General features: G+C 61.6%; 1 protein-coding gene across 1 annotated transcript in view; it reads left to right on the top strand.

Moving 5' to 3' along the window:
- TAFA5 (TAFA chemokine like family member 5) overlaps window positions 1-22,917 on the top strand; it is a 151,105-nt gene extending 128,188 nt beyond the window's left edge. Inside the window, exons 3-4 of the mRNA XM_055565991.1 lie at window positions 22,408-22,535; window positions 22,819-22,917. Coding sequence (XP_055421966.1) covers window positions 22,408-22,535; window positions 22,819-22,917 — 227 coding nt within the window. The remainder of the gene's footprint in view (window positions 1-22,407; window positions 22,536-22,818) is intronic.
- The last annotated feature ends 3,575 nt before the right edge of the window (window positions 22,918-26,492 follow it).

The following is a 26,492-nucleotide window of genomic DNA, read 5'->3' as shown; positions in this document are numbered from 1 at the left end:
AGGGCCACTATTCCTGCCCAGAAGGATGGGGGCATCCAGAAGGCAGGTGCGTGGGGCAGAAGCTGGATGCCCCGGGGGGAGCTCGGGGGAGGGCGCCCCGGGCCAGCATCCTGTGTGTGCAGTGGGTTCTAGTGCTCCTGGGCCCAAGAGGGCCGACTCGGGAGCAAGAACCGCCCCTTCCCGGCCCGGTTACCGCCGCCCGCCGGAGACGCGCCCACACTGCAGGAGGAGGGCCTGTGGCCCCCAAGAGTCAGGAGGCAGGAGGAGAGATTGGGAAACTTGTAATAGGATTGCATTTCCTGAAATAGCGGCGCCCGTGCTGGTGATGCGCCTCTCGCCGTATTGGTTCTGACACGGGGGCCGCGCGTGAGCGGCATCGTCCAGCTGACCCCCGCCCGGCCCGGCCGCTCTCCCCTGTTGACACGGACTTACCTCGCGGGCTCTGGGGGAGGGCGACGCTCGTCGGCTCGCCAGCACTGCATTATAACTTAATTCAATTTCCCTCCTGTTCTGACTCCGCTGACAAAAGTAATCGGCTTCTGGCTGCCAGGGCCGCAGAGTCTCCCCTGAGAGCTGGGTCTCCAGGTGCCCTGAGGTCCTGGCCTGGAGGGTGCTGCATCCCCGTCCTCCTTGACCTTGTCCTTGGGATCGGCCGATCCCACAGCAGCCTGACTCCCAGCCACAGGAGACAGAGGAAGTCCCGACTTTAACCTTAATGGATGAACAGAGATGCAGTTCTAATCGGGCATAGGTTCATCTCCAAAACCCTTGAGAAAGGAGAGCGGGACCCACTGCTCAGCACCGGGGACCTTGCCTGGCCGGAACCCAGAGACCCATCCAGACCACAGGCACTTGGGGTCCCTGACTGAAGCCCAGTCACTGTTCCTCCAGGAGAACTAGTCATTCCGGGAAGGGCGGTGTGCCTCTTTCTCCCTCCTGGTGACCTTTGCCTGGCGCCACCCTGAGCAGAGGAGGCAGCGTGCCCTCAGGCTGACCTGGGTCACAGCCACCGCCCACGAGCCTCGGGTCACCTCTGGAGGGAGCGTCCGTGACCTGCCCCAGGCCAGCGGGGTCCCCAAGGCTCCACGGGGGAGGTTCCTTGGAAACGAACCCACGAGGTGTCCTTATGGAGCCCTTCCCAGCGGTAAGCTGGCACTGCGGCCTCTCTTTCTGAACAGGCGTGGTTTAAATGGTGCAGAACTGTGCACCACCTGTAAGTACCTGCTGGGTGGCAGTGAATTACTTGCCTCAGCCCCCCTCCCCCGGTCCTGTCCCCTCCCCCCTCAGCCCCCTCCCCCGGTCCTGGCCCTTCCTCCTGGCCCCTCCCTGGTCCTGTGCCCTCCCCCCTCAGCCCCCTCCCTAGTCCTGTCCCCTCCCCCCTCAGCCCCCTCCCCCGGTCCTGGCCCTTCCTCCTGGCCCCTCCCTGGTCCTGTGCCCTCCCCCCTCAGCCCCCTCCCCCAGTCCTGTCCCCCTCCCTCAGCCCCCTCCCCTGGTCCTGTCCCCCCCCTCAGCCCCTTCCCAGGTCCTGTCCCCTCCCCAGCCCCCTCCCTGGTCCTGTCCCCCTCTCAGCCCCCTCCCAGCCCTGTTTCTCCTGGACTTTGCACAAGGGGGTCCCTGCCCATTGGTGACCAAATAACAGGACCTCACAGAGGTCAGGTTTTCAGCCCGATCTTGCAGACCCCCCAGGCAAGCTGCCTCCTGCCCTAGCTGGCCTCTCCATTCAGTTTGTTGGGAATGGAAAATCCTGATCTCTGGCCCCTGCTCCATCTGGCAGACTGCCCTGGTCAGTGGTCCAAGCCTGTGGGAATCACAGGAAGATGAAGGATGGCCTTTAGGGGCTGGACACCCCACCTCTGGCCTTGGACGGTTCATTCATTCCTCTTGGAAGGGGCGGCTCCGGGCTCTGAATGTGCCCTCGGGCCAGCGCATGCCACCCCCAATCCCATAATTGGTTGCTAATCGCTGTGTACTTCTCGGGGTGGTCTTCCTTGATTATGGCTTTTTTGATAAATAAATGCAGTATTGGTTACAGTCCGTTACGAAGGGCAGTGTTGCCTTGCACGGGGCGTCATGATTTGGCACGCTGAGACGTCTGAAGCTATCTTTAATGGAGGGTCTTGCTGGAGGAGGGCTCCATGGACAGGCCACTTAGAAGCTGCTGGGAGACCCATCCAGTGTGCCCATGACAAATGCATCTGAGTGAGCTCTGCCCACCTTCTGTGGCCAAACCCGTGGCCACTGTCAGCTCGGATCCAGAAGAGTGCAGGCTGAGGGCAGCCCCCTGTCCCAGTCTAGCCCTGCAGAGGAAACTTGAGGGGCGAGAAGGGAGGGGAGTCTGCTGGGGACGGCCGGGGCAGAGCAGCGCCGTGGTCAAAGCTCCCGGCAGGACAGAGCTGCTTCGGAGCCACTGGGTGACGACCATGCAGACTTGCCAGCTCATCAGGAGTAGACACTGGGGTCAGGGTATTTTGTCATGTTCCTGATGGCAAGGAGGCACCTCCCGGGTTGAGTGAGGGAGGTTTTTCGTGATGCAGACGGTGATTAACAGCAGCTTCTCCGCAGCGGGCTTTACGGGCCTCTGGTGACTGTCCTGGGTCATAAATACAACAGGAAATCACCATTTCCAGAGGCTGGGACAGCCGGTCCTGACTTATCTGTGCCGATGAAAACCCTAAACCCCAGGGAGTCAGACTGTCATCACACATTACCTGTGAATTAGGGGCCCGGGGAACATCGCCTGCAGGTGTCCAGTAGGCAACGCCGGAAAGCTTCCGTGTTCCAGGGACGCGGTGAGCCTGGGAGGACCAGAGCCTGCTATTCGGTCACACTGCTTAAACCCCGAGGTTGATATGCCTGTGATGCAGAAGCTGGGGGAGCCACAGCCTTGGTGACGGTGACCACGACCAAGCCCTCCCCAGCTGAGCTCCCCGAGGAATGAGCCGAGTGGGAGGAGACTCAGCAGGGAGGCGGGCCCTGACCTCGAGCTCCTCCCCGCCACCACCCCTGCAAGACCACCGTCTTGTCCCAAACTGGAGACCAGAGCACCCAGGGCACCTCTGGCAAGGTCACCTTTCTCTTCTCCCAGACCTGAGGTGCTCTGCTGAGAAGCACAGAAATCTGCAGCTGGACGGGCCGGGGGTTGCCGGGCTTGGGACCACAGCAGGCGGGAGCTCCACGCCTGCAGGGGGCTCAGAATGTCCAGCCCACCCAAACCGGGGGCACGAGGACTCCGGGGTCTCTGCTGACTCTGCTGTCGGGGCGAAGTGGCGTCCAGGAGGACCTGCCGTCCGTGGGATGACCCTGCAGCACACCCCACACGAGCAGGCGTGTTTGTCAGGGAATCACCCAGACCCCCAAGCCCCGTGAGACCCACAAGTACCCTGGACATAAGTCATAGGACTTGTGACAGGGGCCCCTCCCCGAGAATCACTGTGTCCTGGAGCCAGCCACACCTGCGACTCACCCTTGGCTCCTGCAGCCCTGGCCAGGCTCACAGGAAGAAAGAAAGAAGCTGCCTGGTTCCCAGACTCAGACGATCTCCAGTGACCAAGGGGTGAGCCCAGAGTGTGAACGTGGTCCCTTGGGTTCAGTTGTGATTCTTGCACTGAGTATCCGTGTGTCTTTGAAGAAACTCCTAGGCCTCCTGAGTCTGCTCTCTCCTCTGTCACGTGGGTAGAGGGCTCGCTTCAAGGACCAGAAATATCACGAGTGAGGGGTGGTGATTGTCACGCTGTGTTCATCGGTCTGGGCTCACCCGGAAACTTTCTCCCGTGAACTTCCCTCCCAGACCTTGACTGCAAACACTCCTGTTCTTCACTTGTGTCTCAGCACTCGGTTATCCGGCCATGACTGATGGACCCTGGGAGGGTCGGTCTGTGGACCTGTGTTGCCCGCACTGGCCTGCGATCCGACCATCCCCTTGAGCACTCATCTTTAAAGCTAGCGCTGAGTGTTAATTATTTGTGGTAGATCATTTGGGCAGAAGAAGAAGATGGAGATGTTTCTTTCATACCCCACACAAAAAAACCCCACAGTTAGCTCTTTTGAAAATGCCTGTTTTCCTCATGTGTATCAGGGAACAAAACCCCACGTGTGGAAGACACAGCTGAAATTCAGGTTCATGTTTCCTGTGAATGTGGTTTGTGCTGGGTGCTATCTTGGCTGGGTATAGAATCACAGCTCAGGTTCGCTTCCCTGCGGGGCCCCCAAGGCTTCACTCATGTCCACAGGGCCTCTCGCACCTTCCATGGCTGTGCCTCCTTTGTCAGTGCCTGCTCACGCCCAGGTCATCTTCCTCCCCTCCCCCCAGAGCCTTCTGAAACTTTCCTTGGAATTTCTGCGTTCAGAGGCATCCCTGGGTTACAGCCAGTCGTGCTGACGCTCGGTGGGCCCTTGGAGACTCCAGATTTGCTGGGGAAACGTTTGTATGATCTCTGATCAGCCCCAACCCCATCTCCGCCTGGCTCTTTCCTGTTAGTTGCTCTTGGTGTTGAGAAGCTCAGCTCCCAGGCACAGGGGTGTTTGTGATGGGCGTAGAGACCGGGGCGCTTGCAGAACTTGGTGCCATGTGCCCTCTGTCCTTCCTGCCTTCTGCTCTCACGATGCTGCAGAAAATTGCTGAGGGCACCGCTGTTGTGACCTTGCTTCCTCGTCACCAAAATCCACTCTCCTCTCACATGAGCCACGTCCATCCATGTGACTCTCTGAGGGGTTCTTCAAGATGGGCTGACCATGGTCTCTGCCCTGTGCGGTCTCCCGGGGGGGGGGTTCCCACCGGCTCCTCTCTGCCCTGCCCCCAGCCTGTGGCCACCCCTGGACGGCCGCCTCTTTCTCAACCAGGAGCACCGGGCCACTGCGCAGGGGGACAGCCCGGGGTCCCCTGCGTCTGCAGCAGCCTGTTCCCTAAGTTGAGAATGGGATGGCTCTCAGTACCAGGCATTGGGTGGACGATGGATGATGCCCTGTCCCTGCCCCACCAGGACAGCTTTACACGTCCTGGAGGTGGGCCGTCTCCTCGCCAAAGCCCCTGAGCCTCCAAAGGTCTGCACTCGTGTGTGAGGCAGTGGGGGGGGAGGGACTCAAAAAGATGGAGTGATGGAGGGCCAGCGCTGTTTCAGGCTCTGACGGCCACTGTTTGCAATTCTCCATAGATGTGCCCATCTCCCCAGACCCATCTGGCCAGCCCACGGGTGATTTAGGGGCTGGATGTGGGGCTGGATGTTGTGGTAGCTGCTTCGTGGGTACCGGGCGGGGGGTGGGAGGACTGGCCCTCACTGGAGGGCTGTCCTCTCGTCGCGATGTGCCGGGACATCGTGGGGACCCAGCGCCCAGCGTCTCACTACAGACTTGCGGCCACGGCTCCCTCTGCTCCCACCGCCTGGGACGCCGACCCAGCTGCTGTGGGTGCCGGGGGTAAGTGCAGCTGTGCCTCTCGGTGTGTTTGCATCTTGCGTCTGCTGCCCCTCCCACCCACCTCCCTCCCCGAGCCCAAGGGGCAGGCGGGCGGTTTTCAGGCCCGCATGCTCCCCGACTGCAGGGCTCCTTCCCGGCCTTTATGGGAGTGACCTTCCTGTGCATCCTTCCGGCTCTCACAAAGGCCGCTGTGGCTTCACTGAAGGACTGAAGGGTGTGGCTTGCACACTGCGCTGTCAGGGTCCACGCGGGGGCTGATCCAGGTCAAGGCAGTTAGGCGCCGCATCCCAGGCCTTAATCACCGCCTGCCTGAGACATGGCCCAGCACAGCGGGCAGGGGGAACCAGGCTCACGAGTGGAGCAGGGGCCTTGGTGCTCTGACCCTGGGGCCCTGGACTGTCTCAGACCTGCCCAGCTTCTGTGGAAGCCCAGGTGGGCGCCTGACCAACCGCCCGACACTGGAAACCTTGCCCCCGTCACGGGGCTTTTGTGGGGTGCAGGCTTCTGACAAGACTGGGGCACAGTCTCTGGGGGCAGAGCCAGGACCTGAGGTCCCCGTGTTGACACCAGAGTCGGACCCTGCATCTTGGCCTCCTGGGCGTCTCTGCCCACAACCCACCCTGACTCCTAGATCAGGGACAGGGTGGGGGTCCCCGGCCAGCCGGCTCCCCCACAGAGACCCTGTCTAGAGAAGGGCTGTGGGAGGGAGGCCTCCACACCCCCTCCTCATGCCTGCTGGCAGTGGCCTTGAGTCCATGGGGAGCTGGGCTCAGCTGAGGTGTCCTCTTAGGGCCCGCTGGCTTGGTGGAGTTTCACGGGGTCCCCTCCACACTCAGCCTCCAGGGGCATCAGGGCCACATATGGGCTGCAGCTGTGAGATGTCCTGTGCATCTGTGCTCAGACATTCAGTCGTGTCCGACTATTGGGACCCTGTGGACTGTAGCCCACCAGGCTCCACTGTCCATGGGATTTTCCAGGCAAGAGTACTGGAGTCGGTTGCCATTTCCTACTCCAAGGGATATCCCAACCCAGAGTTTAAACCCTGGTCTCCTGCATTGTAGGCAGATTCTTTACCACTGAGCCTCCAGGGACACTTTCTGGCTTAAGAAAAGTTTGCTGGTCATCAAGCCTGTAACACAAGTTTGTTTTATTCCATCAATCCTGAGTATTCATTGGAAGGATGACTCTGAAGCTGAAGTTTCAATACTTTGGCCACCTGATGCAAAGAGCTGACTCATTGGAAAAGACCCTGATGCTGTGGAAGACTGAAGGCAGGAGAAGGGGGTGACAGAGGATGAGATGGTTGGATGGCATCACTGACTCAATGGATATGAGTTTGAGCAAATTCCAGAAGATACTGAAGGACATGGAAGCCTGGCGTGCTGCAGTTCATGTGGTCACAAAGAGCCGGACACGACTGAGTGGCCAGACAACAACCACAGGATCATGGTGGTGCTGCCCCGCTGGCCCAGGATCCCCCACGCCTTGGAGGCCCCCCGTTTTGAAGGAGCCACGTGTGGCCTGGGAGGGCAGGCAGGTTCTGGGCTGAGCCTGGAAAGAGCCTCTCGGCTTCCTGAGGTCCTCTGGCCGGGCCACTGCCTCCGTGCAGGAGCCTGGGAAGTGCGTTCTTGCTATATATGCAGGGAAAGGAGGAAATGGGTTTGGGGACCTTCATCCCAAGCAAGTTGACCTTGCAGCCATGCATCTCAGAGTGATGCCCTCAGAGTGGGTGGGGGCGTGGATGAACTCTGAGCCTTGGGAAGCCCAAGAAGAGTGTGGGGGCGATGGAGCCCCCTTGGGGGAGAACCTGGCCCCTTTGCTCTGGCGCTGCTGGGGCCATGGGGCTGGGCCATCCTCTTGGGCCCTGAGATGCCATCCTGGGGGCCCTGGTCCAAGGCCCAGTGCCCGCTCACCCTGCACCCACCAGCACCAGCTGCCCGGCACCAGCTCAGGGACGTGCAGGTGCCCTGTCTGTGGTGTCCTCTGATGGGCCAACCAGTGCCTGGTGCCCTGGGGGCAGGAAAGGCGTCATCCACCTGCTGAGGAGGGGGGGTTGCCCCTGCCTGGAGTCTTATCTGAACCCGGAAACTTCCGGTGCCTCCTGCTGACTCTCCTGGCAGCGGGGATCCCAGGCGTAGAAGGCTGACCTTGTGCCCACCCTGTGGCCACAACCAGCAGCTGATCCTGCCTCTGAACACCAAGGGCGGCTGCTGGACGGGGCAGCAATGGAGGAGCCCAGCAGAAGCCGGGCACGTTCCTGGAAGCTTGGAAATGAGATGCAGGTCAGCCCTGGAGCCTCTACTCCCAGAGCTGCAGCGGCCAGGCCCAGCCACGCTCGGTGAGGGAAGGATGTGGAATGTTCTGGAAACAGCAGTGCTCCCAGAGCAGCTCCTCCTCCCCCACCCTCTATGGGTTCTTTCCAGAACCTTCTCTGCACCAGGAGCTGTGCAGGGCCTGCAGCAGGGGCCAGAGCAGGCCAGCTCCACCCTCGTGGAGCTCCTCGTGGGGCGCAGACTCCCCAAATCCACACTCGGATTTGTGTCGCTGGCCTCCTGCAGGGTCAGGGTTCCCGAGGAAGGCCCTGGGGCCAGTAGTCAGTGCAGGGGGCAGGAGAGGCCTCTGTCGGGGGAAGGTCAGGCCTGAGAGGCATAGCGGGGGGCACCCAAGCACAGTGGGGGTGGGGGACAGGCTGCAGGCGGGCAGCCAGGGCACGTGGCCCAGGGGTCTTGGTCCCACAGTCAGAGGGGGTCTCCAGCATGGCCCACGGGATAAAAGCCTGACTCACTGAAAAGATGCTGGAGACAAGTGTCACGACAGAAATAACAAAGAAAAGAAGAAACAGAACAAAAAGTCAGGTGTAGGCTCATGCAGTCGGATGTCCCAGGGCGGAGGGCTGGAAGGGGCAGAGGGTGCTCCCCAAGTGGCAGAGGTTGGCTCTGAACCACTGGGCCCGGCCCAGCTCTGTGCTGCCCCCGGGGGCCTGGGGCTGACTGCCTGGGACCTCGGTGCCCCCTTGTCCGCAGGGAGGGTGGCTCTGTCCCCAGGAGCCCAGGGGCTGCAGGAAGTCAGTACAGAGCCCGCTGGCCTGGGCCGGCCTCAAGCCAGCCTTGCCTCTGCAGCAGGATCTGACGGTGTTTGTCCCAGAAGGAGCGGCAGTCCGGCCCCAGGCGGGGAATGGGAGTCCGTTTCCGAGGCTTCAGTTCCACCCGCTCTGTTCCCCAGACCCTGACCCTGGCAGAGGCAGACTATAAATAACGCCCAGTTTGCAGCTCCGCGGCCATTCATCCTGCTGCCCAGGTGGCCGTCACTGGTTGCCGGATTCCTGGCTCAGATAAAGGAAGAAAGTCAGGGACAGGGCTTCACTTCCAGCCCCCCGCTGCCAACACCGCCTTCTGCGGCCCTGGGTGCTTCACCCTTTTCAGCCGTGGGCTCCCCGAGGCGGCCAGAATGGCCCTGTGCTGAGTGAGGCGGGGCGGCCCTGGACAGTGTAGGAGAGCCCGGAACAGGGACCCCAGGCTGGAGAGGGACACAGCGGCCGCAGGCCGGGGGCTTTCCCAAACTGCCGCGAGACCATGGGCCTCACCCTGCCGCAGCCCCAGGAGCATGATACGGGGGACCCCCAGACCCCCGGCCCGTGCCAGCCGCACCTCCCAGGGCGGGCAGTGCTGGGGAGCCCAGGGCGGGGCACCGGGCTCATTTCAGTGACCCCCCCCCCGGGGGGGCTTCTAGAAGGCTCCAGCCCAGTGAACCCAGAGCCTTTGATTCCAGCATCTCCTGTGGGCGTTTCACTCCCTGGGCCTTTTCTATTTCAGCAGCTTCGCCCCCCTCACCATGGGTGGCTGGCAGGGCCTCACCGTTTCCACAGCGCAGCCTCCAGGCTAGGGGGATTTCAGCAAGATTAAGAATGCCAGGCAGGGCCCTGTGCGTGGACCGAAACTGAGCTCAAAGTTATGGGGAGACTTGGGGACGCAGATCAAAGTGGTAACCAAGGAAACCGCATCCAGACGTCCAGGCTGAGTCTGCCCCGTTTCAGAGCCTCTCCGACTATGAGGGGCTCAAACCATAGAGCGGATAAACAGATGTCAGGAGAGGCTTCCTTTCCGTTCCTTAAATCGAAGTTTGTAAATCTTAACACAGGTGAGATGCTTCCGGTAGAGACACCTTTCCCAGATTCTACGATAAAACTCGATCGATGCTGGCGTGGTGTCTGAACAGTGTCTCCCCAGTGATCCAACACCCACGCCCTCCCGTTCGGGGGCTCTGTGCTGAGTTCACGTGACCCTGGATTCCGCCAGCCTGCCCACGGCTCAGTCCGTTTCCTGGGGCCGGGGGGCCTTGTGCTGGTCGCTTCTAAGTGTGGGATGTGGAACATGAATGTGGGACGTGGCCTGCCCTGGCTGCCTTGCTCTGCACCCAAGGAAGGGCGTCTGTAGTGGGTGGGGTTGAAGTTCTAACCCATGGGCTGTGACCGTGGCCTTGGGTGGCCATGTAATCAGAGGTGACCGGTTAAGACAGGGTCATCAAGGGGGCTCTGCTCCAGTGCCTGGGTCCTCACGGGAGGAGGAGAGGCTGCGTGAAGACAGAGGCCCAAGGGGCGGGCCGTGTGCGGATGGAGGCAGGGACTGCAGGGCTGCAAGCTGCCTCCGGGCCTCCGTCTCCCCAGTCCTGCTTTCCCAGGCCTCACAGCCTCCCTTCCTGTGGGGACAGGGAGAGGGGCTCTGAGCCCATCAGGAAGGAGAGGCCTGAGCTGCTGGAGGACGGGGAGCGCCGTCTGGAGGAAACCCTTCAAGGGCCGCTGGAACCTCCAGTTCATGGGTGGAAACTCGCTGGTTCCCTATTTACAATTGTTGTTCAGTCACTCGGTCGTGTCCGACTCTTTGCGACCTGATGGACAGCAGAACGCCAGGCCTCCCTATCCTTCGCCATCTCTTGGAGTTTTCTCAGACTCACGTCCATGGAGTTGATGATGCCATCCAACCATCTCATCCTCTGTCTTTCCCAGCATCAGGGTCTCTTCCAATGAGTCAGTCTTCACATCAGGGGGTAGAGAGCCTGGGCAGAGTCTTCGGTGCCCACGGGCTATCCCTGGCTCCTTCTGTCACTGCCAAGTGGACCGCAGGAGAGGAGGGAGGGGCAGGAAGTCTGGCATGCTGCGTGTTGGCTACACGTCCGCTGTGTAGGAGTCAGAGGCAGGCGGGGTGGGGTCGATTCAGCTAGCGATGTCACTTCCTCCCCACCTTCCCTCTGAAGTTTGCTCCAGGGGGCAGGAGGTCCCTGAGCACCGGTTTATTTGGCCTTTCTCAGTAGGCATGACCAGGCATCTCACCACTGGGAAGGCAAAGTGGGGAAGGCAAAGGAAGGCAAGTTCAAGAGTTTCATGGTGCTGCACACACTAAAGATTAGATGGACGGATGGGAGAGTGGATGGCTCAATAAATGAATGGATGGACAGATGGATGGACAGATGGGAGGGAGGATGGGTCAATAAATGGATGGATGGACAGATGGGAGGGAGGGTGGGTCAATAAATGGATGTATGGACAGATGGGAGGGAGGGTGGGTCAATAAATGGATGGATAGATGGATGGGAGGGTGGATGGATGGATGGGTGGATGGACGGATGGGAGGGTGGGTGGGTCGACAGATGGATGGATAGATGGATAGGTAGATGGGTGGAGGGTGGATGGATGAAAGGAGAGATGAATGGGCAGAGTGGTTTTCTAGATATTCCATGGGCCTTGTTGTCCATGAAAGGTGATAGGTCTGAGTCCTAGTGGGGGCCTGGATTCCCTGAAAGCAGCTGGCATTCTCAGCCTCGGCGTCTCCCGCCACGTCCAGCGTCTCTCTTGCAGAGGCCAGACCTCTCCCCTGGACCGCGGCCTCATCACTTTCTGGAGACGGGCCCCCAGCACAGCCCCCAGCCCTGTGGGTGCCCGGCTGCCCCGGGTGGCCGCCCTAAATGAGGGCGTGTCCAGCTGTGCGCACACGGACGTGTGATGTCCCCATACAGCCAGGGCCTGACACCCCCTGCTGCCCCCCAGGAGCCCCATGGCCTCCCAGAGCCGGGGGGGACGCTCTCCCGGTCACGAGTTAAACTGGAAACCTGGCTGCCTCTCCTGTCTGCTCTCCCAAGGCACTTCTGTCGGTTCATGGGAATTTGCCCAATAAAGAATTTTTTTCTTCCCCCTCCACGTACATTTCTTGATCCTAATGAGATAATGAAGCAGGTAGCTCGCAACAACTGTGGTTTTTCTCTCTCAATCTAATTCGATTACCCAAATCTGGAGAGTTTGCCACGGGCGCCGGCCGGTGTCCAGTCTTCCAGGGGACTTCTCTGACCTTGCACTCCAGTGTGGACAGCACCCAGGCGGCTAATGAGTCACGCTAATCAGAGACTCGTCTTGAAAATTAATCCATTCTACGGTAACTATTTAAAGAAAAAATAATTATCAAGAATGTGCTCGCTAAATTACACTGTCTAGAAGTTGTCGAAAGAAAATTTTTGTCTAATTTTAAAACATAATCTGGGTTTTGCAGATTTTTCTTTGCCGGGTGATTGAAAGATTCAGCCTGAGTGACCGAGAGGAGGACTCGCCTCTTCTCTAATCCCTAGGTCTTGGGTGTGGAGTGTGCCAGCCTGGTGCGGCTCACAACCTCGGCCTCTGTCGCAGACCCCACCGGGAGGGCGGAGCATGGCCTTGGGGCCTCTGGACCCCAGGCGTATCTGGGGACAGTGGATCTCCCTGCCTGTCCATCTGTTCTGAGTGCAGGCCTGCGTGCTCGAGCTGGGTGTGCCTGGCAGGTGGGCTGAGCACAGCCTGAGCCAGCGACCGTGGCCCCCTTGGCCTGGGGGGGTAGAGGCTGACAGGCCACCGGAGCTCAGGGGTCCCAGCAGCTGAGCTGTGCCCACTCCCACCCCTCTTGCGTCTCTGATGGGCTAGTCTCGGTACCAGGGGAGGACAGGGCCCTCCAGTCTGGCCTGGCAGTACTCGGGACATCTGAGAAGGCTCCAGGAAGCTGCCTCCAGCCTTTGCCGCAAAGGAAGAGGAGTCACAGACGGTTCATGCTCTGGCGGGCGCACTGACATCTGTCTGTCCCACATGACCCAGGGGACCAGAGCAGCTCAGGGAGCCCGGAGCCAGACCCGGGGGCAGCCCTTCAAGGAGGAGGTAGGCTGCTCCTGAGAAGTCCCTGAGGACGGGCACAGAGGCCACCCTGGACCGCAGAGAGGCCCCGGCTGGCTCGCAGAAGTCGGGCAGGGTCAGAGAGGGTTCCGGAAGGCTGGGCCAGGGAGGGCTCTTTGTCCCAGCGACCTTCTCCTGTGGACTCAGGATGGCCGCCTCCATCCCCTGGAGCCCTCAGGGACCCCTCTGTGCCCCGCAGCACAGGGGCCTTTAAACCACCACGAGGACCCGTGCTGTCCAGTAAAGACGTGCGGTCAGTGGCCACATGTGGCTGCGTCAGCTCTTTCCACGCCTCTGTTCGTCCCGTCTCCTCACGACATTTCCAACAGAACCCACAACACTTTCTCTGCAGGGTCCACAGATGGTCCACCCTGTGTCCCTCCATCCTCGGGCCAAGGTCCAGCGGCCACCAGGTGGGCCCCAGAGCTGGGGGCTGGAGCAGGAGTCTGCGGGGCTGGCCCTGCAGGGGGAAGGGTTCTCTGCCCGGAGCTCCGTCCCTCGGGTCCACCAGGGGGCCCCGGGCCAGGACTGCGGGGTCTCAGGTCCCTTTGGGTTCTGTGCTCCTCCCACCCCCTCGCACGGCCCGGCCCCCCAGACCTAGCCCTCCCCCGCCTGCATCAGGATGCCTGCCACGCTCCCAGGGGGGACGTCTGGGCCCACAGAACACGCTGGAGCCAGGTGGTGGCAGTGCCTTCACGGGCCCCCCTTCCCGGCTGTCAGCCGTAATCAACGTGGCAAAGGCCCAGAGCCTATTTTGGGACCGTTGGAGGCAATCTCACATACCCGTTCCTCACAAGAGGAGTCGGCGCAGCCCGACGCTGGGGGCGGCGGAGGGGGTGAAGTCAGCCCTCTAAACTGCGGTGGCTGTGAGCTCAGCCCGCCCGCGATCGCAGACCCGGCAGCCACCTGCTGCGTGCTCTGATTGTCAGAGACCTAGCGGAGCCCTGGAGCGCTCAGAAGCTCCTGAATACGAGTGTGGACGTGCGTCTGTGTGGACGCCGGAAACCCTCGTGGGAGTGGCAGGAGGCCGCAGACCCCGGCGGCCTGGGAAGTGGCTCCCTGTCCTCAGGCCGCTGACCCAGGCTCAGCCGGCCTCAGGCTGGAGCAGCCCCGAGCTGGCACCCGGGTCTCTGGAGAGCCCACCTGGAGGCCCCCAGGGGTGGGATGCCCCTGGGTTTTCTTGTGCGTCCAGTGCAGTGGGACCCCATCCGTCCCCTGCTCTCCAGATGCTTCTGGGGACAGAGAGTGGGAGACAAGCCACCACCCCAGCCCTGCAGCCCCGGGTGCTGCGGGGGAGGGTGCTCACACACAGGCCTCCTGGATCGCCCATGACCCCCGCCCCTCCTGCAGAGCCCCGGAGCCCAGGCCCAGGCTGACCCAGCGAGGAGCAGGGGCCCCCATTTCTGCCCACAGCTCTGCGGTCAGGCAGGCGCTGAGAGGGTGCGCCTCTGGGGGGAGACTGACTCAGGCCCAAGGCCATCGTAAAGCTGCCCCCAACCCCCTGCTGCGATGGCCACAGACCCACCTGCCAGACGCGACTCGGTGCCGGCTCCCCCCAGGGACAGGGGACGGAGGACACGGAGAGGCCTGCAGCCTGACCGGCCATACTCGGGACATCCTAGAAGATCATCTGAGGCACAGTCAGGGTCTCATCCACCTGCCGGGCAGCCTGGCTGCACGCATCCAGCGCCATGGAGACACTCAGACCTTTGATCCTGTCATTCCCCTCTCAGGAGTGCGTCCTGAGAAAATAATTCCAAACAAGGTGGACGTTGTGTTGAGGGCCAAGCTGAGCTGCTCTCTCGGGAACGGCATGGCAGACGGCGGGGGCCTGAGCTGGTCTCGGCCGGTGCCTCCGCGGAGCAGGACCGTGGGCCGGCAGAGCCGGGAGGCGGGGGGAGGCGGCTGCGTGGGGGCCCTTAACCATGCCTGGGGGCAGGGGTGCCCTGTGGGGGCTGGAGGTCCTCGCTGTGGCCGGGCTGCCCCCGAGAGCACGGGGCACTGGCACAGACGGCCAGGGCCCTTGCCCCCACCCTCCCGCCAGCCGCAGAGCCGGCTGCCCGCCCACAGCACTCAGCTGGCCGCTATCTTTGCTGTCCTAGCCCGTGATAATCCTAAGAGCATGGACTGTGATGGGGCAGGGGCCGGGGCGGGTACGTTGGCCAGCTCATTCCAATTGGCTCTTACGTCAGCTCCATCCTTGCAGCAGCCCCCCAACCCCAACCCTGTGGGCGCCTTCATCCCATGGACAGTGAGGAAACGGAGGCCCCAGACGGGGCAGGCGGCTTTCCTGGGGGCTCGGCCGTGAGCAGCAGAGCTGGGACTTGGCCTCGTGGGGTGGGTCAGGCTTTGAATGCGCCCCAGCCTCCCCTACGGGCGGGTCACGTTCCTCCTGCCGGCCGGCCGGGGGAGCTAGGTCCTGGCCTCAGCCACGTGGAGTCAGAGAGTGGGGGCCGCAGTCAGGCCGAGCAGACTCCAGTCCCCGCCTCGCCCCTCCGGCAGCTCTGTGGCCCTGGCACAGTTCTGGACCTCTCCGAGCTTCTGCACCCCATGAGTGATGAGAGGCTCGGTCACATCACCTCCTCGTGGGTGACGGCCAGCCGTCCGTCCACCCGCAAGGAAGCCTGTGTGTCCCCAGGAGGAACGGCAAGCCGGCCCCACGGTCAGCGGAGCCTGAGAGCCCTGCAGCTGCATCTGGAGCCCCCAGGAGCCCCCTGCCAGGTGGGCTCGCCAGGTGTGCCTGGGCTTTGGCGTTTCAAACGGGACTTTGTAGAACGCAGAAGCTGCTTCTGAGTGTGTGAGGGCACAGTGGATCTCTCCCAGAAGCGTGCAGGTCCCAGCAGGTGTTATGGTTGCTGGAGTTTTCCTGAGCCCAGGGCTGCCCGTCTCCGGGGGGATGCAGGGAGACCACAGCTTGCTGGGAGGCCCAGCTGGGCAGGCTCGTCTCCCCAGGCTGGGCGGGGCCTCCCAGGGCGGGCCTCCAGCCCCCTTCTCGGAGTCCTCCTGCCTGGGAGGGCCGGCCTGAGAGTGGCCTGGCAGGGAACACCCTTGAACAGCGCCCCCCAACCCCAGGCGCCCTCTGACCTCCAGCCCCCCAGGCCTTCCTGCCCCAGCTGGTGACCACTCCCAGGAGGGGCCCCCACATGCTACCCTGAAGAGCAGAAAGATGGGGCCTTCTGGGGACCCTCCAGACATTCCTGCAGCAGAAGCATCTCGATTCCATCCTCAGGGCCTGTGCCAGCCCCTCGTGTGGTGGACTCTTCTGGAAACCTGCGCACATCTCAGTTGTGCCCGACCCCCGTGGGGTGTGTGTGTGTGTGTGTGTGTGTGTGTGTGTGTGTGTGTGTAGTTAGTCTCTCTCTGCTCGTGTTAAATGGCAGCCGCCGCTTCCCCCACGTGTGCATGTGGCCTGAGCCCTCCGTCACCAGCGAGGCCGGGGGGACTCTGGGGCCAGGGACATCGCTGCCAGATGCAGCCTCCCCACCTTGGACGGACGCAGTCCCTTTATGACTGCATCTGAGAGTGTGGCCAGAGATTTCTGGAATCCCACTGGTTTTGTTCTGGGTGATTCATTTTTCCGAGCTGTTGAGTAAAGTAAGCAGATTCATGTGTTAATGGAAATGAAGAAACAGTTTATTCCGAAGGGAACCATGCAATTTACGAGCAGCAAAGGGCGCGGGCGTTGAGCGGAGCAGCACGGGCTCTGTGATCCCGGGCCAATTAGCGCCGCGCGTCCCCGTCCATCTGTCCGGACTCGGGAGGGCGGCACGCTCATCCCCACACTTGCTGTCCAAGCACGCGTGCCAGCCGCCAGCCCCGGGTGTCTTCAAGGTCGTCCTGCGTGTCCATGTCCTCGGTTTTGCAGGAGCGGGCGGGGGGACCGGCAAAGGCGTCAGGAAGGGGTGCGTTTCTGAGCTTGCCCGTCTTTGGAGCTTGTGTGTGCTGGGAGCAGAAAGGGGTCCCAGAATCGCACATGTCGTGGTCGGGAGGGGCAGGGGCCCCACATTCACGCAGCTCATCCCTGCGAGAGAGCTTCAGGTGTACACAGGGGCACATCTGTGCACACCACATATACACACACACATATACACAAACACACCCATGGGGTCAACAGTTGGACACAGCCTCTGTAGGAGGCTCTCATGGCTGGTGAGCTGCTTGGTCTGAGGTCCACTCAGACCTTCCACACATCCTCGGGACCCTGGTCTGGAGGGTTAGAGCAGTCAAAGGTGTGCTTGGCCCAGTCGAGGAGCACGCTGGGGAAAGTGCAGGGTCCTCTTTGAGCAGAGTGAGTCCAGGCTTAGGCCCTGCAGCTTCTGCCTCAGTCCCGGCCCCTCCTGCCTTTTTCCTGCCTCAGACAGGCTGCCTTTTTTGCTGAGATGGAAAATTCCAGAGTGGTGGCCCTGGAGGGTGGACACTGCCACTCCAGGGCCAGCCGGCTTGGGCCCCTCACGGGCCCAGTAAGGGCAAGCACTCAGGAACTGTCAGCAGATAAGACAAAGGCGCAGTCTCCCGGGCCTGCCCAGGAGAGACGCTGCTGGTCTCTGCTGGCTGAGCCCAACTCTGGGTCTTCTGCAGGTTCCTGAGAAGCGGCACGTATGAAGCCCCACGAGCTTTTTAGGGTGTAATGCGCTCAGGCAATGCCCCATCTCTCACTGGCTGGCCATGGATCTGAGTGAATTTGGCCCCAAATTTCTCTGAGCCCAGGTGGCTGATCTTCAGAGTGGGGCTCCAGGGGTGGGAGGGTGGGCCTGTCTCTCAAGGAGGAAGGAGCTGGCGCCCCAGCAGGGCCGGAGACAGGTGCGCTGGGTCCCTGTGGCACCGTCCTGAGGGTCCCCCCTGGGTTCTGCATGGGCCTGTGCTGCCCTGTCCCTTGAATCTGCGGCACTCCGTCTTCTCTAGCAGATGTCCCCAGGCCCCCATCACCCTGCGGCTCCTGGGGTCTGTCTTTGACCCCAGGCACGGTTTGCCCCCACAGTTTTGGCAATTGGCCCTTCAGCCTGAGCCTGAGCCAGTCACTGATGTGTTCACGACCTGCACCCAGCTGGGCCCCGTGCTTTTCAGCCCCTTGGACACCCCGGGCCCTGCCCTGCTCCCCTCCCAGGCTCCAGGTTCCTCCCTGCCCAAGACGCTGGTCCTCTGTGTCCCACAAGGTATGTTCTGTCCTTCATGAGCACCAGGGCTGCAAGAGTGGCTTCCTTCTGGGGAGACGGTGGCCGGGATTGAGGCTCTGGGCCTGGAATTACCGTGGTGTTCTCACAGAGAGGAGGAACCAGCCTCTGCCTGCCCCCGCATGGCTGCAGGAGGGAAGAGTGACTCTGCAGCCTACATTCTCACATGCACCCTGTGGACATGAGTACGTGTGCAGACGTGCGTGCACGTGCAGGAGTGCTTGTGTGTGCATGTGCAGACTGTGCCGCACAAGCATGTGAGACATGTATGTACAAGCATGTGCAGACTGCATGTGCCAGTGTTGCCTGTGCAGACGTGTGTGCATGTGCAGGTGTGTGCTTGCGTGCAAATGTGTGTGTGCAAACGTGTGCAAGTGTGTGCGCAAGTGCATGTGGACGTGCAAGTGTGTGTGCATGCAGATGTGTGTGAGTGCACGTGTGTGCAGACGTGTGTTTGCAGATGTGTGTGCTCACGTGCAAGCATTTGTGTGTTGCATGCAAACATGTGCGAATGTGTGTGCAAGTGCATGTGAGTGTGTGCATGCAGATGCGTGTGAGTGCAAGTATACATGCAGTAGCGTGTGCTGTGTGCAAACGTGTGCATATGCAAATGTGTGCATATGTGCAAATGTGTGTGTGTGAGGCAGAAGGAGAGGACTGTGACCAGGCTGGGTCCCCGGGTGCAGTGCCCGTCATAGGCTCCGGTTGGCAGAGCTGGTCCATCTTGGGCCCCGAGGCCCAGCGTGGATGGACCTGCCCTCCCCTGTGCCTCAGACAGGCATTGGGTATGCGGCCACAGGAGACCCACGCCCTGTGCCTGCAGAGGCCAAGGGCCCCCGGTCATGACACCAGAACAGGCTGGACTGTGGTCCCCAGCTGTCGTCCACGTCACTCTGCTCGCTGGACCCCCTCCACCCCAGGGAATGCCCTCCCCAGCTGAGAGCTGCCATGACGTCAGGACCAGAGATGAGGTGGTGACGTGTGGGCATGAAAGGCCCCTTTGTCCCTGGAACACGGTGGCCTAGCCCTGCGCCGCTGACTGCCCCCACAGGAAGTGGGCTGGGGCTGGCTGAGCCGAGCTCCCAAGGCCAACAGAAGGCCTTGTGTGGTTGGTACTGGCTGGCCAGCGCCCTCAGCAGGGCCGGCGCCCACACACCAGGCCACCTCGCTGGGTGGGAGAAGGGCAGTGGTCAGGGAGTCCGTGTGTCTGTTTGTCCTGCAGACATGTCCACGTGCCTGCTCCCCGCCAGGCAGCCCTCACAGTGTCCCACGTGTGTGGTGATGAGTGTGTGCTCAAGCATTCGTGTGTGTGAGTGCAGACTAGGTCGCTTCAGTCGTGTCCGATTCTCTGCAGTGCTATGGACTGTAGCCCACCAGGCTCCTCTGTCTGAGGGACTCTCCAGAGAAGAAGACTGGAGTGGGCTGCCATGCGCTCCCCCAGGGGATCTTCCCCACACGGGGATTGAACCTGCGTCTCTTGCGTCTCCTGCCTTGGCAGGCGGGTTCTTTACCACTAGCGCCACCTGGGACGCCCCGCATTCGTGTACATGTGTGTGCATGTCTGTGTATGTAGCTGTGCATACCATGAGCCATTTCCCACATACAGGCGTGTGCGTGTGCTTTGGGTGTTTCTGCGTGTGAGTGTGCTCCATCTAGGGCCTCTGCATCCTTGTGCGTGTTTCCACATGTGTGTGTGCATGTGTGAACATGTGTGTCCAGGCTCTGTGCCTGCAGATGGGCAGGACCTCTGTCCCTCCCCCTACCTTATCCCTCACCCCTCAAGCTTTCCTCCCTCTCCCTGACCTTCAAATGTCTTGTCACATTTTTGGGCTCCCCCATGAATGTTGGGGCTGTGTACCCCCATCTCCCGGAGGGGATGGAGGTTTAGAGTAAGGCCTTGACCAAGGGCCTGGAGCCGTGCCCACTGCAGCCTGGGGGCGGGCTCCAGGGGACCAGCGGGCATCCCAGCCCTTGGCAGTGGGGAGGCTGGCTCCGTCTCCCCCAGCATCTGTCCACCGTCTCTGGCACCATGGTCAGCGGCCGAGAGTGGCTTCTGTCCTCACTCGACTGTGAAGGACGTGTGTTTGGGGTGTGGCCTGGCCCAGCCCTGGGCCGGGTACTCCACCCACAGCTTCTCCTCTGTCCCCACCATCACTGAGCTTCCCGGGGAGGACAGAGCCTATGGTGGGTTGAGGGGGGCACCCGGGCTCAAGGTCCAGGCTGGCACAGCAGGGCAGACTGAATCCATCCCCACTCCGTCATCTGGTCCTGCAACCAGCCAGGGCAGCGTCAACATCAGAAGGAGGACTCTGACGTTGCCCCCTGGTCTGGGATGACCACTTTCTGGATGGCTGTGGCCTCTCTAAGCAGGGCCTCACCCCAGCCTCCTTGCCTCCAGGTCTGCATGTCCCTCTTGCAGCGAAGAGCAGGCCTGTTGCCTGAGAAGGCCAAGTTCCTGCTCTGGTCCCTGGGCCGCCAGGGGCTGGGTCCCCGCCCCGCAATGGAGGCCTCTGAGCCAGGCACAGTGGCCTGACAGCATCTCCCTGGGCGTAGCCCCGGGACACAGAGGGGAGCACAGATTCAGACTTTTGTAACCACACGTGAGCCTCTTCTCACCCCGTGTGTCCTGGTTGATCCCAGAGAAACCCTCCCTTCTTTCTTTAATTCGTCTTGATCTTCTCTATGCTGTGCACACAGGATTTCCAGGGATTGGCAGGGTGTGTGTTTCAATCTCGCTGCTTCATGGGTTTAAGTTTACGCTTGTTGCAACAACAAGGTTTTTGTGTATCTTTTACTGCCACCAAAATGGTGCACTGGGGACTTCCACCGGAATGAAGTGCAGACGAGGAGAGGAGGCCTGAGGGGGCGTGCTGGGGGGCGCCGTCTGTCCCTGCCAGTCCTGGGGGCTCCGAGGGACAGGAGGCGGTGGGTGGCCTTTGTCGTTCATCTTGGAGCCATTTCTGGGGCATCCCCCTCACCCTTCGGGGGAGCAGAGCCCGTCTCCTCCTCCGCTGGAGCTGCCACTCAGCTGGACTGGTTTTCCACTCTGACTTCAGCTGGATGAGCGGCTTTTCTGAGCCGTGGGGTCTCCCAGGCTGTCTGCTCAGGCTCAGGCTGCAGCAACAACTGGAGGCCGTGGGGCTGGAGCAGCAGGAACTCCATTTCTTGCAGCTCCAGAGATGGGAGGCTGTGGCTCAGGTTCCACTGACGGGCTCCTGGCGGGACCCCCTCCTCACTGTGTCCACGCAGGGGAGGCTGGTCTTGCTCAGGTCGCTTCTCTTAAGGGCACTGATTCCATGGGGGGAGGCCCCACCCTTGTGACCTTGTTTAACCTCAGTTAAACAGCATCTCTAAAGATCCCGTCTCCAAGCCCAGCCACCCTGGGGTCATCCTGTGATTTTGGTGGGTCACGGTTCTGTCCATAGCTCGGCTTAGAACGGAGCTGGTCTCAGGCTGACTGACCAGTGACCATGGATAGTGAGATGCCTGGGGTGGGGCCGTGGGGCAGCACACACCACAGGGCCCTCTGCTGTGCCCGCAGCGGGCATCACTAATCGGTCCCAGGACACTCTCCCCTGTGTTCAGGCAGCTCCTGCTTATCTGTCAGAATTGACACCAAGGGGTCACCTGGGATGCCGTCCTTGTCTGTCTTCCAGACCACCTCCCAGGGCACCCGTTGTTAAGGCTCACCGAGTCCTGCTCCCCTGCAGGGGCCCCGAGGCCCAGGCCCCCACGGGGCGAGGCCCCCGGGTCCCCTGTCGCTTTGCAGGGACACTCGCTGCCTGCAAGGCTGGCGCTGTGCTTGGTGTCCTCTGTGCAAAGAGAAGTGCCAGGAGGCTGTAAGGGTTGCTGAGAATTTCGAGGCGTAGGAAGAGCAGCGTGGGGCCCCGTGGGCTGTGCCCCACCCGGGGCTGCAGCCTCCACAGCGATCACCTCTGGAAGGACATAGGTCCCTTGGTGCTAATTCAGAAACGGCCCATGGTTCCCAGGTTCCTTTAACGACATGTCCATGAATATAATCCGTGTTCTTTCCATCACATAGCCCCTCCTTCCAGGGTTTCCATCAGTGAGGGGTCCCCAGCCCCCCAATACAGCCACAGAGCAGTGGTGGGTTTCGTCCTCTGGGGGCTCACCACCCCAGGACAGCCTCTGGGGGCTCCCCTTTGTGGATGAGGCTCTGGGAGCTCTGTGGTAACTGTAAGATCTGCCAGACGTCCCCGCCCACCCCCTGCCCACCTCCTTCCAGCCTGACCCAGCCCCTGGATTCTGACCTGCGGATGGGTGGCTCCCAAGACATCTGATGGGTTCTGACCGGGCAGGCTTTCCTGCTCTCACGTGGGTTCCAGACACAGGAGAGAACGATGTTGTCCCTTCCAGGAAGGCGCCTTGGCTGCTCCTTGACACTGTCCCCAAGGCCCTCCGTCCCTGCTGACCTAGTGACCAATGACAGCTGCCCACAGACAGCAAGCAGGTGGCTGGGAGCCCAGGGCAGGAGCAGCACCCGGCTGGGCTCCCCGACTGGCCCCAGGGGCTACCCACCTGGCCTTCCCATCCCTGAGGCCAGGGCTGGGTGCTGGGTAGCATGGGAACCGCCCCACCCCCAGCCGGCGCTGACCTCTGTCCTCTGTCCTCTGTCCACAGCGCGGATCATCAGGACAAAGCAGTGGTGTGACATGCTCCCGTGTCTAGAGGGGGAGGGCTGCGACTTGCTGATCAACCGGTCAGGCTGGACGTGCACACAGCCCGGCGGGCGGATAAAGACCACCACGGTATGTACGCAGCCCCCCGGCTGTCCTGGGGTGTGGGGGCCCGAGCAAGCGGGACCGGGGGTGGACCCCACACCGGCAATGGCAAGAAGCCGGTCCCTGGCTTCCTGATGCAAGGAGGCTGCCGGCTCTGTGGCTGGATGGGTCTGTCCCCTGGCTGCTCAGAGCATCATGGGGTCACTGAGTGCCCATCGGCCCAAGGGGCCACACAGAGCACCTCCTGGCCGCTCAGCCCACACGAGCTCGTTGTGCAGGGTGGTCTCATTTCTGGGCGATGTCCTCCCAGCCCCAGGCTGCAGGAAAGGTTCAAACCCACAGAGGGGCTTCAGACCCCACCTCTGGGCAGAGGGCCTTCAAGAGGAAAGAATGGGGGGGCGTGGTCTGATGCAGGCGCCCCAGGCAGGCATCTAGAGCAGAGGCTCTGAGAACCCCGGGGGGCCCCGGGTCCCTCCTGGATCCACCAAGAGGAGCACTGGGTCCCCTGCTCACTGCCGTGGGCTGGGAGGCCAGAACGGCAGAGCAGTCCCAAGGATTCTCTGAGATTCCTTTTCCAAAGGAACGTTCCCCTGGCACAGGGGGACAGTGAAGGCCAGGGGAGCTGGGGACGCCCGGCCGTGACCCCTGGGGACCGCTCTGGGGCTCCGCAGGCCTGGCATGCTCACTGTGGGCTCCGCAGGCCAATTATCACCCCTCATCCAGGCTCATCCTCCTGAGGTTTCCATAGAAAGCTGAGGGCTGGCATGGGCTCCAGGCTACGACGCCCACCCCGATGGCAGGGAGCATTAGGTCAGGGAGCGGGAACTCGTGGAAGCACCTGGGAGTTCTCTGCTGGCACCCCCAGGCAGAGAGGCGGGGGCCACGGCCCCTTGGGAGTTAGGCCAGAGGAAAACCCGCTCCTCCCACTCTCTCAGCCTCCACGTGAGAGCGCAGGTGGGCTCTCTCAGCAGCACCATCAAGAGGCCAGTCTGGCCGAGCTGCTCTGCAGGGAGCCGTGGGTCCCTGCCCCGTGGCCGGCCAGAGGTCAGCTCTGAGCTTGAGTGGGGCACCTTCCAAGGTCGGCGCTGTAAAGCTGATGCAGGCCCCCCGCTCCCCATGGATGCCTTGGCAGCCTCTTGTGATTGTGGGGGTTCGGGCCTGGGGGCCCTGCCAGCAGCCTCCCCCTTGCAGGCCTGGCGGGGGTCTTGAGCAGGGCGGCCCCTCAAGGGTATCAGAGCCGGGCTGCAGCGAGCATCCCAGGTCTCCAGTTGGAGCTGCAGCCGTGTGCTTGTCTGATCATCAGCAGCCCTTGTTTCTCTGTGTCTAGCATGGAGGCCGGAGAAGGCAATGGCACCCCACTCCAGTACTCTTGCCTGGAAAATCCCATGGACAGAGGAGCCTGGTGGGCTGCAGTCCATGGGGTCGCTACGAGTCGGGCATGACTGAGTGACTTCACTTTCACTTTTAACTTTCCTGCACTGGGGAAGGAAATGGCAACCCTCTCCAGTGATCTTGCCTGGAGAATCCCAGGTACGGGGGAGCCTGGTGGGCTGCCATCTATGGGGTCGCACAGAGTCGGACACGACTGAAGAGACTTAGCAGCAGCAGCAGCATGGAGGCAGGGACCTGTCTCCCCACCCGTGAGGTGTGCCAGGCTCCCCAGCCCCTTCCCTGAACCTGCCTCGCCGCTCCGGCAGCAGAATGGGCTCTGAGCTGGGGCTGCCGCCTCCCCCCGAGTCCAGGAGGCGGGTGACCTTTCCAAGGTCCCCATCTGCGTGCTGTGTCCTTTTTTGGGATGGATCCTTGGGGACAAGCAGACTGGCACCCCCGGGGTCACCATCCCCAGATCCACGAGGCCTGGGGGTCCCTGTGTGGGCTCCCTGGGGCCTGGGCCAGCCCTGGTGCCGGTGACGCTGTGTTGGGGGTTTTGAATGAACCCCCAGAGGAGGGGAGGCTCGGGCAGGGCTCCAGAGGCCCTGGGTGCCTCGGCGGGCGTGGGGGTGGGGCACTGCCGCAGGGTCCGGCCTGCCCTCCAGGCCGCATGGTGCAGGCAGCACCTGTCTGTGTCATCATGGTGAATTGGGGTGCCCCTCTCATCAAGCCCCCAGCCCCTCCAGGCGCCCTGCCATGCGGGGGTTCTGGGCTGGCCCCTCCTCGTGGGCACAGCCTGAGTCCTTGATTTACTCCAAGGCCTCTGCTGAGAAGGTGCAGACGCACGTTCCTTTCCATCCCCCAGACCTCCGGGCTCAGAACCATCATCTCAGTTTTACAGCCGTGAAAACTGCAACTGGGAGAGACAGAGATGCCGACGGCCAGGGGTCGGCGGGCCGTGGAGCTGAGCTTGAATCTGCCGGGTCTGTGGAATTCAGACGCAGCCCTGGCTTGGCAGGAGCCCCACGTGCCTCCTGGGGTCCTGTAGGCCCCCTCCCTGGGGGGTGTCTGGTGCTAGAGCCCGTGGAGCCCGCGGTCCAGGCGGACGGACCCGGCACGCATGGGGCAGGTCGGGGGAGGCGTGCACGCACAGGGACCCTCGACTTCCTGGGGGCGGCCCTGCACTCAGAGGCGCAGCCGAGGGGCAGGCGTGTGCAGCGACACCGGCGTCCCGCCTGCGTGCCGGCCCTGAGCGCCGCAGCCCCGCCCAGGAAGTGGGCCCTGGGTCCTCGCACTGGCAGGTCGCACTGAGCAACTGGGCAATGACCCTAGGGGACCGATGGGCTCCGTCGTCTTCCCAAGTGTCTGCAGAGGTGACCCTGGCCTGCAGAGACCTGTTTTCCAAGCTTGCTTAAATGCTTACCTGAGCTTTTGACCCAAAGTGAAAAGTGAAAGTCGCTCAGTCACGTCCGGCTCTTTGCCACCCCATGGACTATACAGTCCATGGAATTCTCCAGGACAGAATGCTAGAGTGGGTAGCCTTTCCCTTCCCCCATGGGATGTTCCCAACGCAGGGATCGAGCCCAGGTCTCCCGCATTGCGGGCAGATTCTTTACCAGCAGAGCCACAGCGGAAGCCCAAGAATACTAGAGTGGGTAGCCTATCCCTTTTCGAGCGGATCTTCTCATCCCAGGAATTGAACCCAAGTCTCCCACATTGCTGGCAGATTCTTTACCAGCTGAGCCACAAGGGAAGCCCCAGAATACTGGAGTGGGTAGCCTATCCCTTCTCGAGCGGATCTTCCCAACCCAGGAATTGAACTGGGGTCTCCCACATTACAGGCAAATTCTTTACCAACTGAACTATAAGGGAAGCTGCGAACTCTTGACCCAAACATCTTATAATTGGAGCACGTAATCCTCTTCTAGGATTGAATTGCAGGCCTCTTACAGCTGGCAAATTAGCGCCGTGGAGTTTCACATTTTACCATAAATTGGTTTTCCGTGGCGGGGGCTGGGGGGCGGGAATCTAGGAGACCTCGGGATTGCTTGGCCACAAGATGGCTAATTCCACCCCAGCGTCCAGGTCCTCAGCCCAGCACCCTGCAGCCGGGCTGCAGGTGGCTGCTCCCTTCTCCGTGTCCTCAGCAAACCGTGAGTGAGCCGAGGGCAGGCACGAGCCTTGGGGGTCTCACCATCCCCATCCCCCATTCAGGTCTTATGTAGATGCTTGTGATCAATTGATTAATTGATTAGCAGAACCCAGGCCCTGGGTGCATGCCGATGCCTGCATTTCCTGGATCACCGCTTTGCAAAGTGCAGGTCATCACCCCATTAGTGGGTCGGGAAATTAATTTAGTGGCTCACGATCAGCATTAAAAGAAGGAAGAAGAAATAGAATAAAAATGTTCGGGTGCATCCCCGTCTTGAGGGTGAGAGCTGCTTGGTGACATGCACACGGGCCCCTGAGTGAGGCTATGCGGGTACCAGGGCCAGTTGCCATGATGACTTGGGGACCCGGCATCCTGGGGGTACATGGGGTGGGGGGAACCTGGCTTCTGGGGCCCCCGTGATCCCTGTTTCAGGGGCTCCCTTAGCGATCTGTCTCTGCTCT

This window comes from Bubalus kerabau, chromosome 1 (assembly GCF_029407905.1).
Source record: "Bubalus kerabau isolate K-KA32 ecotype Philippines breed swamp buffalo chromosome 1, PCC_UOA_SB_1v2, whole genome shotgun sequence".
NCBI classification, from domain to species: domain Eukaryota; kingdom Metazoa; phylum Chordata; class Mammalia; order Artiodactyla; family Bovidae; genus Bubalus; species Bubalus kerabau.
The sequence above is the reverse complement of the archived record's forward strand: the minus strand, read 5'-3'. Positions and strand labels throughout refer to the sequence as shown.